Source organism: Rissa tridactyla, chromosome 3 (genome assembly GCF_028500815.1).
Source record: "Rissa tridactyla isolate bRisTri1 chromosome 3, bRisTri1.patW.cur.20221130, whole genome shotgun sequence".
NCBI classification, from domain to species: Eukaryota; Metazoa; Chordata; class Aves; order Charadriiformes; family Laridae; genus Rissa; species Rissa tridactyla.
Window position 1 is genome coordinate 101,237,403 of NC_071468.1, and position 15,334 is coordinate 101,252,736.

The 15,334-nt window shown below is 42.6% G+C and overlaps 1 protein-coding gene across 21 annotated transcripts in view; it reads left to right on the top strand.

Moving 5' to 3' along the window:
* The first annotated feature begins 147 nt into the window (after positions 1-147).
* The window catches only part of CILK1 (ciliogenesis associated kinase 1), a 28,180-nt gene continuing 12,993 nt past the window's right edge, over positions 148-15,334 (top strand). For 4 of the 21 annotated variants that reach the window (XR_008465364.1, XM_054194991.1, XM_054194990.1 and 1 more), the window contains exons 1-8: positions 1,986-2,129; positions 5,362-5,611; positions 7,551-7,605; positions 9,118-9,239; positions 11,203-11,282; positions 13,656-13,788; positions 14,211-14,382; positions 14,938-15,105. Coding sequence is in view for 20 of the 21 variants with exons in the window: in XM_054194991.1 (XP_054050966.1) it covers positions 5,511-5,611; positions 7,551-7,605; positions 9,118-9,239; positions 11,203-11,282; positions 13,656-13,788; positions 14,211-14,382; positions 14,938-15,105 (831 nt within the window). In the remaining variant the exon portion in view is untranslated. Of the gene's footprint in view, positions 384-479; positions 677-1,985; positions 2,130-2,192; positions 2,451-5,361; positions 5,612-7,550; positions 7,606-9,117; positions 9,240-11,202; positions 11,283-11,353; positions 11,570-13,655; positions 13,789-14,210; positions 14,383-14,937; positions 15,106-15,334 lie in introns of those variants that run through there. The other 17 variants (XM_054194977.1, XM_054194986.1, XM_054194981.1 and 14 more) reach the window with 17 other exon arrangements.

The following is a 15,334-nucleotide window of genomic DNA, read 5'->3' on the forward strand; positions in this document are numbered from 1 at the left end:
GGCCCCGCAGCGGCTCGCCCGCGGGCAGCGCCGTGCCGCGCTGCCTGCTGGGAAACATAGTCCGCGGGGCGACACCCCCCTTTGGGTTGCGGCGCGGCCCCGGGCCAGTCCCGCCCGGCGGCGGAGCAGGGTCTGCCGGGAAGTGTAGTCCCGCCGGGCGGCCATCCCGGCAGGCGGCGGGGTCGGTACCTCACTCGGCCTCTCTCGAGGCCCGGCCCGGCGCTCTGGTGCGGGAGCCGAGGGAAGGCGGCGATGTCCGGGCGGCCTTCTGCCCCCTCGGCGCGGCCCCTCAGCCCGGCGGCGGCAGGAACGAAAGCCGCCATTCCCGCGGTCAGACCGCGGCCTTGTCACAGACAAATTAGGAACCGGGTAATAAAGGAGTGGTTAGTATTGCGGCTGTATAGATAATAATGTTGCTGAGGTCATGTGAATATCACAGTCCCCTGTCCTTTGCCCGTCCAGTTCAGTGAACAGGCGTTAACTTGCTCTCCCTACACCTCATCAGGTTTTCTAAAATAGGACTAAACCCCTTTTATTAATCTGTATTAAAATCTCTTTTACTTTTTCCAGAAGAACACGGTTCTTCACATATGACCCGTGAATCCTTGCCCATCTCGTCTGCCTGGAGTGGTTTTGGGAGCTGAAGGAGGTGGGTGTCTGTGCTGGAGTCCGGCAGGTGAGAGCTCGGGCCCGGACAGGGGAAAGGTGGGCGGCTGGAGGTGCTGGGGAGCTGCCGAGGTGCCGGGAGGGCTGGGGACACCCCTGGGTGCCAACACACTGGGCCACCCTGTCCACTAGAGCCACAAGGGCGAAGGGTTGAGGTCACGGCAGCGCAGCTGTGGTGAGGGGATTATGAAAACAACTGGCTGTCTTTAACGCTGCATCTCGTTTGGGGTTGGAATTGAAGCTGCTGGGCTTTCCTCCAGCCTGGGTGTATGTCTCTTCTGTTGGGGACGGAGAAACCCTGCCTTCGGCGACAGAGAAGCAGGGTGTCACTGGACTGGGCACTCACACGGGTTTGTGTGTGTGAGATGTAATAGGGATGGCTTAAAGCAGAAGTCTCTTGAGTAAGTACGCACCACACCTGCTGGCTTCACCGAGTCCGTAAGAGGGAATTTAACTCTTTTTATTCTAAGAAATGCAAAGACTAGCCTCTATTTAGATGAGGGTGGGGGGCTGAGCATCCAGAGCTGTTTGGAGCTCCTTCACACCTTTTTTAAACGAATTACTGTCTCCTCAAGTAAGTGTATTTCACTGTAGGGTTCACTAGTGTAAAATCCTCCCCCAGGATTTTACATGCTGCCAAATTACACCACCTGCTCGCCTCGTCTTGCAAACCCCGGGAAAGAACTCTGTGCTTTCCTTTTAAAACCTATGTGAAGAAGGGTAAAAAGAAGCTAGGACTTCATCATTATTACAGTTAGATCTGATGATAGATTGCTCGAGGCCAATTTTTTTGTTCCTCTTTTCCCTCTTTCTGCCCCACTTCCCTTTTCTTCCCTTGACCCCACTGGAGCCAAGGGGAGATTTTGGTGTTAGGGTGAGGAAGGCTCTGGCCCTCCAGCAGCGGTTAAATTGTCGATATTCTTGCCATTTGTTCACAACTTGGTATTTCTGTGCTCCTGTTTTGTTACTTGAACGCCTCTCGGGGGTGTGAGAGAGGCCGGTCACCTGAGGGTTTGTTATTTTAATTTTTTCAATTACGTTAAAACGCCGCTCAGCCGTAAATCCCCTCTCTGGCAGCGCCGGCGGAGCTCTCCCGCCTCTCCCCCCCGCGACAGCTGCCCGCTTTTTAGGGGGACACCTCTAAACCCCCTGCCCGCCCTCCTGCCGGGGCCCCGGGCGGAGGGGAGCGGCGCCAGCCCCGCCGCCCGCCCGCCCGCCGTCGTTATCCCCCCGCGGGGAGCCCCGCCGCCGCCGGGCGGGGAGGGCCGGGGCGGCGGGCCGCACCATGGGCTCGGCGGCCGGCGGCGCCCTGAGGGAGGCCCGCGGCCGCCGTGGGCCGCAGCTGGGCCGGGGCGGCGCGGGAGGGCGGCCGGGGGCGGCGGAGGCCGAGCGCCGCCATTAGGCGCCTCTGGCGCGGTTTCGGCAGGCCGGGGCTCGGCCGGAGGAGGGGAAGCCCGCACGCCGTGAGTACCGCCGTCGCCGCGGGGGGAGAGAGGTGCTCGAGTGCAGTACGTGTCTGGAGCGGGGTTACTGGGCGGGCTGGGAACGGGCCGGGCGGCGGCCAGGACCTGGCCTGTGGTGGCGGACGGGCGCCTGGGTCGCCTCCCCGCCATCTCTCTCCCCCGCTGCCGAGGGGCTGACACCTCCCCGTGCTCCTGCCTTGGTTTTCATCTCACGGGGCACCCCAGAAGCCTTCACTGACAAACAAACAGCGGCTGCTGGGACAACGTCGGTTGAAACCCGCGGCTTTAAACCACGCCTTTCTCCGTGCATCCATCCCACCGGTAACACATTCAAGCGGCTGCCGCAGCACCGGACAGGGTTTAAAAGGCTGTGGCTGATGGCTTGCTGCTCGCCTCTCTCAGCTGTGGCAGAGTGAGGCGGTTTCGCTTTCAGTTCTCGGGGCTGCAGCCCGTCAAACGGGAGAGGATGATTCCTTGAAGCGTACATAAGCGAAATAGTAAATTTTGAGTTATACCTGGAGTCAGAAAGTAGTCTTGATACGTTAAATTAGGCTTGCTTTTAAAGGGGCTTTGCTGGTTGATTTGTGTGGGGAAAAAAGGTTTATAGGTGCGGTGGAGGCAGAACACGGTGTTACAATACGGTGAAGATAAGGCTTTCACTTTTTTCTGTTTAGTGTCAAGATACTCTTACTCCCAAGATGGTTTTGCAGTTTGCATTTACATCCTCTAACGATGTGAATTTGCCTAGATTGTAATTCCAGACTAGAATCTCGACTAGATGATACAGGCTGTAGCTCTGCAAACTGCTTCTGAGAGACTCATGCTCTTTCCAGTGATGTCAGTGGGACTCTGCTTAGGTGAAACTGTCTGCAGGCTAAGGTTTAGTTTATTCCCTTAGTCAAGTGTGAGAGATAGCAGAAGGTGGTAAGGACAGAACATAAATCTTGCAAAGTGAAATAGATTTTAATTAAAAACAATTTCACTGTTAAGCTCAACGAGAAATGGTACTGATCTAATTAACCAAAGAAGACTTCATTTAGATTTTGTTCAGTAGATTTTCATACAGGTGGATTTGTGCTTCCGTAGGAGCCATGTTAACTTCTGTGCATCCTGGTGTGTTTTTTAACATGCGTTCCTCACTGAAGTGTGTGTTTTCTGACTGTTTTTTTTCTCTGTAGATTCTTTGCATTTGCTTTATGCCTCAGAAATATTTCAGTTAATTTGTCTGTTTTGGTCACATTTGACAGCAGAGCTGGACTTGCAAAGATTACAAGTTTTGTGAAAACCGGGGTCTGTGGAAAGGAGAGAGGCTTAAATTAGTATCCCCAGTAAGGAATAGGCAGTTAAGTTCACCACTTCATCTATTCAAGAGACCTCAGACAAGCAGTCTGTCCGTGATATCCATTGGTGATTATTACTAGCAATGTCACGTGCTAGCAGTGTTAACGCGTCTTTTGGTTTGCTGTGGTTATCAAACATGAGGCAAAGACGCTCCTTGTCTGCAGTCACGGTCCGCTGGAAAGGGACATGCGAATGGTAAGCCAGGGGCAGTGTAATGGTCCGCAAACTGTACGCCATCGCATCTGTTACGATTACAATTTCAGAACTCTGGCATTAGAGGAGTATGTGTTGGAAAATCCACAAGTCCCATCTCTTTTGGTTTGAAGTTACTATATAAAATGATGTGTTTGGATATTAATAAGTATTACATTTTCAGACTAGGAGACCATGCAAGGTTTTGTTGTCGTTTGAAATTTTTGCCAAGGATCTGAATAAAGGCCTGGGAGTTAAAGCTTCTGAGTTGACACCTGGTCATTGACCAGCTGGAGTAACTAAAGCTTTTTAACCTAGATGCAGAACATTGCCTAAATATAGCTTTGTGCTATGCAGGTGCACAGCCTGAAAACCAGCCAAAAAGAAACTGGTACTGCAAAGTGCTGTTCTTACAGACAGGCTCTGTGTTCTTTGGCAAGTAGTACAAAATGTGGGATTAGGCCTCTAATTTAAGGTGCTCAGTAATAGTTCTCTGTAGTAGTGTGTGGAGAGAGGCAATTCCTCCTACCTGTCTGAGACACTACCCAGTATCTAAGATGGTGTTAGAAACATGCTGTTCCTTTTTCATACACGATGTGTAAAATTGTCAAAAGGTGTATTAACATCGTATTTCCTAATTTTTGTTTGTTCGTTCCTGTGTCAGTATTAGTGGGACTAATAGGATTAGGAGACTGAAAACAAAGGATCTTCACAACATCTTGCATCTGCAGGATTGTGGCTCTGCATCAGTGTCAGTTCAGAGTACAAGCAACATAATCCCATTGCTTTTAAAATCCTATTTTTGCTTTGTGAAATAAGACAAGATGGAGGAGACGTCTAAGGCTGCTACCAAAAAAATTTTGGAAATGTAGTTTAAATGCAGGTTACAGAAGACAAAAGTCACCAGCCATGAATATTGCTGTCCTCTTAGGGTTGGAGAAAATCAGAACACGGGGACCGAACCCTCATTGCAGGGGAATTCTGGTTCATTCCAAATGTATGGTTAATTTACGTGGAATAGATCACATTTGTTCCAGACGAAAGTGTAGGAAATACTAGCAATGATTAGTTTAAATGAGGAAATTATAACTTTATTGCTTTATTATCTAGCATTCTGTTGTTCATGCAGTGTCAGGACAAAAGGTCAAATAAGTAATCTGTACTTCTAGAGACTAATTAATGCTTAGGGCTGCTGTAATGAAATACATTTGGTCTTACCTGACATGAATATAATATTCTTCCTCTGAAGACTTTGTTTAAGGGAATATGTATGACTATATCTCTAGCATAGTACCTTATGGAAAGTCAGGAAATTGGTTTGTGTTAACTGATGACAGTACAACTTGTGAGATGGTGACTTGCATGTCTGATAATTTGGCTAGAACAGATTCCCTCCTATCTTACTGTAATTCTTCATTTTTCTGATAGCAAACTATTTTCTCCAAGCTATGAGACTTTATTCTCTGCTTTCAGTAATAGTTTCTCCTGTTAGGGCTGTCTGCAAGCTTGCTGTAAAGTGCTTTACCCTGAGAGTGGATTTGGGGAACATACCCAGTTGAATCCAGATACAGGTTGGCCCTTTCTGGTGAGAGACCAAGATAAGTATTTGTGTTTAGCTTACAAGGAGGAGAATAGAGTCTGCAAACAAGCAATCTCAGAAGGGTACAGAAATCAAACGGATTGTGTTCTGTGCTTTCAGACCACAGGCTAAGTCTTGAAAACATGATTCCTGCAACTGTTCACACTGTCCTGAGTGCTCTGTATTTATGCTGCCACAGAAAGAACTGGTTACACTCGGAGGAGAAACACTAAGGACTGAAATGCGCTTCCAGCTAAAGTATCCTCATCATGAATAGGTACACTACTATCAGACAGCTTGGTGATGGGACCTACGGCTCTGTCCTCCTAGGGAGAAGCATTGAATCTGGAGAGCTAATAGCCATTAAAAAGTAAGTATTTTCATTTGTTACTAGTGGTGGATGGTCCAGGTTTTTCCATTGTATGGTCCCCATCCCTTGGCTATGCTGGTTGGAGTATTTCACATTCCATGCAACATTTGTATTTGGAGTTGTGTTGGGGCAGCATGCAAAGCTCCAGTTCCTTGTATCATCCAAAGCCCCAGCAGAAGATAAAGAGGGTGAAATACATAGGCTTATTGTAACAGTGCTCTGCTACTACGTGCAGTCGAACACGTATTATGTGTATTATTTAGATTATTCTGCAACGCTGCTTTGGAATCTGTTCTATGCTGTTCTGTGCTGCTTACATGGAACGTACGTCTCATGGTCTAATTTCCAGTAAAATGTTAATTCTGCAGTGATAATTAACACAATGGATCTCATTGTCCATTATCTGTGTCTTTATGTGCTACTACTTATTGGTCTTTTTAGCTTAAGATTTTCTTAAAATTCCTTGAGAAATCCACATGATTTTCTCTGCCGCTTCAGCAGTGACCTCAGTTTGTAAATGGCTCATTTGTCCTAGTGGTGGTAAGAGACAGCTGTAAAGCATTGCAGGCCCCTTCCTGAAATACCGACAACCATGACCCAGGGACGTGCTTGTCAAAAGAGCTTTCAGTATAATGCTGGTTTGTATGAGCAGTCAATAGCTGGCTTTAGCAACTTTCAAAATCCTGCGTGCTGAGGGTATTTTTCCTGTATCGAACCTTGCCAGAGACACCTTTGATTTTCATTTTGCAACATGGTGGAAACACAGAAGTTTCAGAACAAACCAGAAGATGATGTACTGTCTTAGCTTACAGGTTAACACCAATCCATTATCAAGAACAGAAATGGCCTGGTGGCTGAACGCACAAGACAGTAACTGCAAAAACACTGCTTAAACAGACAAACAAAAAAATAATTTAGACCCCTTCATGGAATGAAGAGCTTGTAGTTCTTAAGTTACTCTAAGAGCTGATTTCAAACTGTAAACTTATTACAATGGTAATACTGAATTATTATTTAAGTCTCACAAAGACTCAAATCTTCAAAGGGTGCCTAATTCCCTCTGAAATACAGACTCTAAGTAGCTATGTTTTTTGTAAGTTTAATCTGTGCTCTTCTGTGTGTGTGTGTGTGTGTGTGCAGTGAGCCTTCATCCTCTTGGTCCTAAAGCATAGAATTATGTGTGAAAGAACTGAGTTGTAGTCAAAACGCATATGAACAAATAGAACCATACGTTACACACAGATACTATGTTCAGAGTTATGGTCTGGCTTAGGAGAAAACAGATCTACCACGCAGTCTGTTCCTGTTAGAGCGGAGTTACTTATAAGCTTGAAAGGAAAGGCAGAATTCAAAGAGCGGTTGGCATGATAGATGCAACTTGCAGGGCAGATAGAAACATGGGGCACAGCAGACACTGAAAAATGAAGAAATACAACTTAGAGGGGAAAGGTGCTGAAATTACAGAGAAATCAAAATATAGAGAAGAGGAGCAAGAAGAATATGATAAAATTTGAGATCCAGTGAAGTGATTTGGTCTTCCTTAGATTTGATTCAAAACTTAGTCTGAGTTGTTCATAACTGTTGAAATCCTTGTTCTTGTGACAGTTATACACTGCTCCGCCACATTATATACTGGAAAGAAAAATAGCATGCCCTGATTTGATGAAGGCTCTGAAATTTTTGCAGCCAGATATATATGCAAAAAAAGGCAATCCTGTGTAATAGTGTCCTGGTTTGAGGCCAAAACCATGACAAATAGTAATGCTTTTAAGCTCTATTAGAGTATACCTTGTCTAGAGATGTAAAGCTTTTTGACAAATGAGGTAACACCTTATATTTTGATGGAAAAATTGAATTGTTAAGATGTAAGAAGACTTACAGATCTAAGACCAGCTGATGTTTACCGTGTATTAATCGTTTTTTCGCTCTACTATTGTAGAATGAAGAGAAAGTTTTATTCCTGGGAAGAATGCATGAACCTTCGAGAGGTTAAGGTACTTCTTTGCTTCAATAGTTGACTTTAAATTAAAGGATCCCATCACATTTTGGGGTAACATCAAATTCTTTCCAACCCTTTTATTAAAAACTCCCCACAACATGAACTGTGTCATATGGCATTACAGTTCTTTCTCCTGGCTCTGCATTTGAATGGAGTGTCTGTAGTCTTATAAAAATTCTTACTAAAATTCCTTAGTCTTACAAAGGTCATTTAGTTGTAGAGAGCTGCTTCCTCCTTGCAATGAGTGGTGACTGAGTGAGAGAGCTTTCCTATCACGAAATCTGTAGTTGATTAGTGTTTGTTTTTCAGAGCTTGACAACACATGCCCTTTGCTCAGCAGTAACGTTTGTGCACACAGTTGTTCCTGGATAGTTGGTTTGGGGACAGACATATAGCGTGAAGTTCTGGCACCAGCAAAGCTTTAGGGGTATGTTCTAAGGACCTCCCTTAATTTCTAGTCCTTGCTGTCACTCTTGCCAACATGCAGAAAACCTAGGTCACTTCCAGTACCACGTATTGGTACTGTGTTGCTACAGCAAGAATAAATATAGAATACGCTGAAAATCTAAAAAGAAGGGAGAATGAAGACCCAAGTATGCTGGTTTTGGGTAGGATAGAGTTAATTATAGCAGCTTGTACGTTTTGGATTTGTGACCAAAACAGTGTTGATAACACAGGGATGTTTTAATTATTGGGGAGCAGTGCTTGCACATCCTCAAGCCTTCTGTCATTCTCACACTTCCCCACAAGCCAGTAGGCTGAGAGCAGGCAAGAGGCAGGGAGGGAACACAACCATGACAGCTCATCCCAGCTGACCAAAGGGATATTCCTTATGACGTTGTGCTCAGCAGTAAAAGCTGGGGGATGTTCAGAGGGATGGTATTTGCCTTGAAAGTAACCATTGTGTGTGATGGAGCTCTGCTTTCCTGGAGGTGGCTGAGCACCTGCCTGCCAATGGGAAGCAGTGAATGAATTCCTCATTTTGCTTTGCTTGCGCGCACAGCTTTTGCTTTATCTATTAAACTATCTCAACCCAAGAGTTTCCTCACTTTCTGCCCTTCTGAATCTCTCCCCCATCCCACTGAGGGGCGGATGAGCAAGCTCAGCTGCCCACCAGGGTTAATCCACAATACCAGTTTCCAGGGTTATATTTATTCCTGAGTCTAACCTGTCTGTTGCTAGTGCAAGTACAAGAACAGTGTGAATTCTGCCAGTAGGAAGTTACTTATAGAGAAAATGCCTACTGTGACAGGTTTTTGGGTTTTGTTTTGGTGCCTACTGTGATGCCAGATTAGCTGGCTTTGAAATGACTGGTGCATTAATTGGTACGTATACTGTATATGTATCTAGTAATACTTGGAGATCTGGTCTTTGTTCTCAGAGCTGTCTGATTATTTAAAATACTGACGAATTTTTGAAGCCAAGTCTTCTGCATTACTGAAATAGTTTTTTCTTTTTCATTAGAGTAGCACCCTTGTAAAATCCTGTTTGTATTTTCTGTTTCTAGTCTTTGAAGAAATTAAACCATGCCAATGTAGTAAAGCTGAAAGAAGTTATCAGGGAAAATGATCATCTGTATTTTGTGTTTGAATACATGAAGGAAAATCTTTATCAGTTAATGAAAGAAAGGTATGTGACAGCATCACCCATTCCTGATATAAATGAATTACTTGTGCAGTGTGCTTTTAACACCTGTGTTACTTTTCAAAGGACTTTGGATCATTTGTTTAGGCTTAGATCACGATGGCTTAAAGCTGCGTGCTGCAGTAGGAACCGTGGCTGTCACCTTTGAGCATATTCCACATGGTTTAGTGAGTTTCCAGTGCCTCTTTCCAGATTAGCCTGGCACACAAGTAGAATGGTCTTTTGAGAGTTAGGAACTCCAGACTTTTAACAGCCTTCATGCTGAGGAGGCATTAAACCTAGAACTTTTGACTTCTAGGTAAGTACTCCAACTAGCAATACTTTTTCTATTAGAGGGTGGTATCACCACCTCCTCTCTTACAGCTTCCTCAAATAAATGAATGTATAAAAAGTGGTTGAAAAGGTAATCACGAGGGGTCAAATTCTGGATTGATTCTAAGAATATTTTTTTTTCCTTGCAATTTGAGCTGACATGTCCAGAGACTCTATATTTTATTTGTCAGTATTCTCAATAAAATCCAGCTTTTTTTAATATTTGCTGGAGCATTAATAAAGTCTTAATTAATAGCACCCTCCAGTGAATAATTCGTAGCAAAATAGCTCCTTGCTGTGAATTGTTCTCTGTGGAGGCCATTTTCTCTCTATGGACCATAGAATCAGCCTGGGAGATGACAGTAGCCTTACTTGATTTAGCAAAGTAAGGTTATGGTTACAGTATATCTCTGTGAATGCTACATAAAATACCTTTTTAAGCATAAAAATACTTATGCATGCCCAGGTATAGAACAACTTCAACTAAATTGTGCACATATGTGTGGGTGCTGATTTTTAGTTATATGAAATGATGAACCTTGAGAAAATAATTCAAGTGTGTAACATACAAACCAATTATATTTAGGAATGTCTTAGAAATGCTTTAAATATCCTACCTCCTTATGAAACACAAAGGGCAGATGTCTGTAAAAGTGTGCTACACATCATATTCTCTACAGTTTAGCTAGTCTTTGAACTGGTTAGACATTGTATAAATCAAACCTTTGAGAATGTGATTTACTTGCTTAAGTCTTAGTTAAAACTGCCAACCTTGCTGGAAGGGACTGTAGAGGAAATATGATTCTGCTGTAATTTGAAAAATAAGCAAGCAAATATGAAAAGCTGACTCTAGTAGCTGATCTCACTTCTGAAATATGTGATGGTCAGTGTTTTTGAGATGAATCAAGCTCAGGAAATTGAATAAGGCCCAGGCCGTCATCTTCGTTCACTGTTAGCCTCTTTCCAAATAAAATTGTCACTGATCTCCACGCCAGCCCATCTCTCCTGTGTTTTGGCATGCGCAGAGGCAGCTAGTACAGAGCTGTTTCATCAGAATCCTCTCTTGGTGAGAGGGGCTGTCATTAAACTGCCTGCCAGGGCTGATCTTCTCGCCTGAATGTTACGAGGAGAAGAGCCTCTTGTTTTCAGTGTTAGCAGATGAGACTGTTTTTTTCAGATAACAGATTAGAAAGAAGTAGCACATCAGCTGTTAGATAATATCAAGGTGAAGTCAAAAGTATGGCTTGTATATGCTTTGGAAGAGAGGCCAGAAGAAACTATGCATGAAATGCACTAAATTAACATGAACCCTTGCTGTCTTGAGGTGCATGCCTGATGAGCTATACATGTTAAGGTTTGTTCGGTTTGGCCAGTTTTCTTTATTTTCCCTTTTTTTAATTCACTGTCCCACATAGTCTTGACATGATGTCACATAGTCTTAATGTAATGTAATATGGCAGTTCTGCAAATACTGCATAAGTGTTATTGGAGAAATAAACTACATGAGGGTGCTTAAAATGTATCTAGCACTTTTATTGCCATTGTTACCTTTTATCTTTCGTTCATTAGATAGCATAAGCTAACATGTGAACTTAATCATTAATATTTATTTCTTCCCTTTTCTTTTATGCCACAGAAGCAAGCTGTTTCCTGAGTCTACAGTTAGGAATATTATGTATCAGATCCTGCAAGGGCTTGCATTTATCCATAAGCATGGTAGGTTATGTTTTAGCTGTAAATGTTTTGAATTAGAGCAAGATAGCGCCTGTGTAAGTTTTCTAATGAGTACACTAACAATTACATTACTAACTTTAGTAAAGGGAGTGATCAAAAGGATGGCACTATATGAGAGATCCAGATTATTGAAAATATCCATATTTTATAGTTGCCTGATATGTTAGTGTGAAGGTTTGCTCAGTTCCTTTTCTGTGGATTTCTGCTTTCCCAGACTGGCAGCTGACCACTTTCAGAAACTCATCTGATGTCAATGGGCACATTTCTCGGTAGGTTTAGAGGTCCCCTGAGCTAGAGAATAAAGGAAAAATTACTCTTTTCTCAAGGTACACACAGGTACTTGAATAAAATGCACATTATCTGTAAGATACAGTGATGAAGTCTGAGTGACAAAACAGCTTTCATTGCACAGCCTTCCAGCTAATTTTTACAATAATGATAAAAGCTAAAGCTGATGCACCAGTCAGTAGTAACAAGACCCCCTTAACTAATTAAAAAAAAAAAAGTACTTATTTTAATGATAACTTCCTCACCATGTTCTGCTGCCCACTGCAGTTCTGCCTGCTTAATACACTGTAGTGTATGTGGCTGGTCAGCTCTCGGGGTTGTCAAAACAGAACTAACATCAGTGGCCAAAGTCCTGGAAGGGAAAGGCTTGTAGGACCAGCATTTCAGTTCACTTGAAGAACACATTTAACTTTGTTTTGTAAAACATTTTCATGCTAATGGCTTTATTCTCACTTCCAATATGGTTTGGATACACTTCTGAAACCAAACTAGAGATTCCAGTCTGCTCCAGTGAGATACGAAAGATTTTAAACCAGAAAAATAAAATTATTTATTTGCAAAAATGTAAGCCACCTTTTTTTAGTAAATTGTCAAATGCATCACAACCTTTCAGAATACCTTTTACTGCTATTTAACTTACTATAGCTATAAAGAATGAACAATTTTGTGTCAAAACTAACTGCTGGCCTGCTACACACTAGACTGATATTTCTGCCAAGATGTTGCAGATCTGTAGTTACAAAGATCTAGAAATTCATGGCAAGTCTGACAGGATAGTCTTGATGGTCTTGTGGCTCACAGTGTAAAACTGGTTGTCCCAAGATTCTCTCTGCAACAGTTTTGGAAAAATAATTGAACTGTTTTTCCCTCTATTTCTCTGTTCCAGTCCCACATGGCATAGAAATGCTTGTCAAGGAAACTTTTTATGTTCTTTGTCCATCCAAATTCTAAGCATCTTTTCATATTTGAATACAAAATCCATTGCTCTTTTTAAGAGTTTGCCATGAAATAAATTGCTTCAAAAGTATTCTGTTGGTGTATTGCACATCTGTGCAGGAAAATACAGAAGTGATTGCATTAAATACTAAAAGAAACCTTGACTGCTCTGTCTGGTACCTTCCGTTAAGAGGGTGTAGTTCAAGCTGGCTTGAACTACCATAACCAGAATATCTACTTGATATCCCTAGAAAGGATGTAATTACGGGTTGGTAAAAATTTACAGCACTGCATCTTCAATGCTGTCATGCATTAATCTAACAAACATAAGTTAATATAGTGATACTGGACAATGCAGACACATCCTTTGTGGATGTTCATTCTCTTCTCGGTGAGACCATATTCAAGGCCATGGAAAAAACTAAGCATGTTGGAAGGTCTCTGAAAAGGTGATTATAGAGCTCTAGTAAGTTACTACAGGGAGAGTTGTATCTAGGAAGCAGCATTCTCAGATGCGTGCAAGAAAGAAGCATAAGGACAAGTTTTCCAGACTACGGGTGGAAGGAAATTTCAGAGACGGTAGTCAGTAATATTCTAGTCCTCTTCTCTCATTTGTATTGAGAGAGCTCTTGCCAGATGCTCATTTGTGATCAAGTTTTAGTGAATGCAGAGTGCACTAAAAAAATATGCTGAGATCCTCTGCCTGATAGGGTGATCAGTAACTTACTGAGTGCTTGCAGATTATTATGTTCTCAGATTTAAAAAGAAGCTTCAAAGTGCAAAAAAATTACGTCATGTTTTAATTTGTATTCTGTTTAAAATAACTTTTGAAGTAATTTTTGATGTCTTTATTGCACAGTTTCCAACACAATTAAACTAACATTAAAACGGTGTACCTTTTTTTTTATGTTAAAGAAGTGTCACTTGAAGGGGAGCTCTCTGACTGAATGCTCTGTTTTGAAGAAGCTTTGAACTTTATGTGGTGCTGTTCAAGCTTAGGCAATAAGAACTAAAGCAAAATACTCCAGGTGGAAAATACAGGCTACATTTGCCTTTGGCATTGCAATTCAGAGATGGTAGTCAGTAATATTTTAGCCCTCTTGATGTCTCAATATTTCATTTGAATTTTAGGGTTCTTTCACAGAGACTTAAAACCCGAAAACCTCCTTTGCATGGGACCAGAACTTGTGAAAATAGCAGACTTTGGCTTAGCCCGAGAAATCAGATCTAGACCTCCTTACACCGACTATGTATCCACAAGATGGTAAGTGCTAGTATTTGCCTACATTGTGTGCAACTTATAATCAAGCCTTTAAAGAAGTATTAAATTTGTGCTGAAGGTAATACCACTTCTGATGCCTCCTCTTTATGAAACTTTTATTTAAGCTTGGCGTAATTTGAAAAGCTTCAGGTAGTGCAAGACAGTTTACAGATGGCAGCAGCATGGGAACAAAGACAGGTGGGATGTGCTGGGATTGCTGCATGGCAGGAAGGCATCAGAGAGCTTATGTAGGTTTTCATTCTTCGTTCTAAAAAAAGTGAAGTCTTATGTTTATTATAGGAATTTTTTAAGGGATGTTTGCTCGTAACAGCAAAGAATGAAGAGCTGAATGGTTTCATGTAGGTCTGTTTGACTTGTGCTGATCAATGGGATTTTTGTTTTAATTTTTTTTTTCTCTCTTACAGGTACAGGGCTCCTGAAGTCCTTCTGAGATCCACCAGCTATAGTTCTCCAATAGATATTTGGGCTGTTGGTTGTATAATGGCAGAAGTTTACACACTGAGGCCTCTCTTCCCAGGCGCCAGTGAAATTGATACTATATTCAAAATTTGCCAAGTCTTGGGGACACCAAAGAAGGTAGTTACAGTGACATTCTGCAATAATACTGGAGGTGTTCTACAATACAGAATGGCACAATACCAGTAAGCATAAAAGTAATCAGTTTTCACGCTTACTGCTATTGTATGTCACTATGTATATAGTGAACTAAATGAAAACCTATTGCCTGTGAAATAAGCATTATGTAATTATGCTATAAAACCTGACATTTGGAGGAGAAGAAATAGGCCCCTCAACAGTAAACAGAGTAATTAGACTGAGATTTTATTATGCAGAAGTTTCATTTTCTCTTGTATATTTCATGTAAACCTGTGGTTTAAGAGGCTAGAAAATGGAATCATGTCAAGACTCCTATGTCCTAATTCCATTTGTGCCTTTGACTGTGTCAGATGTAAAGTGAGACTTACCTCTCACAAGAGGTTTGAGGTGAAAATATCTAGTGAAATCTTTAAAACAGCCTAGGGCAAACTGGATGCAGTCTGTTCCTGGTAGGAGAATGTATGTTAGTGTACTTGGGCACTAGGATGTTTCACAGCTGAACTTTCTTTGTGATTGGAAATCTCATTCTTCCAGAACGACTGGCCTGAAGGCTACCAACTTTCAGCGTCCATGAATTTTCGCTGGCCTCAGTGTGTACCTAACAACCTAAAAACCCTCATACCTAATGCTAGCAGCGAAGCAGTGCAGCTCATGAGAGACATGCTCCAGTGGGACCCCAAAAAGCGGCCAACAGCTAGTCAGGTTTGGTTTTGTTTTCTTTTTCTTGAATCTGCATATGACACTTCCTTTCACTTCGAGACACCTTTTATAGAGTCAATTAACAGTAGCTCAGGGGCGCAGTTCTTGGAAGGGAGAAGAGCAGAAGCCAAGAACAATTTGCAAGACAAAGGGGAGTAATTAAGAGAGAGTAATCTATCTTTTGTATGCAACATCAACTGCATGGGGTGTGTGCTCAGTCATTGAGTATGTG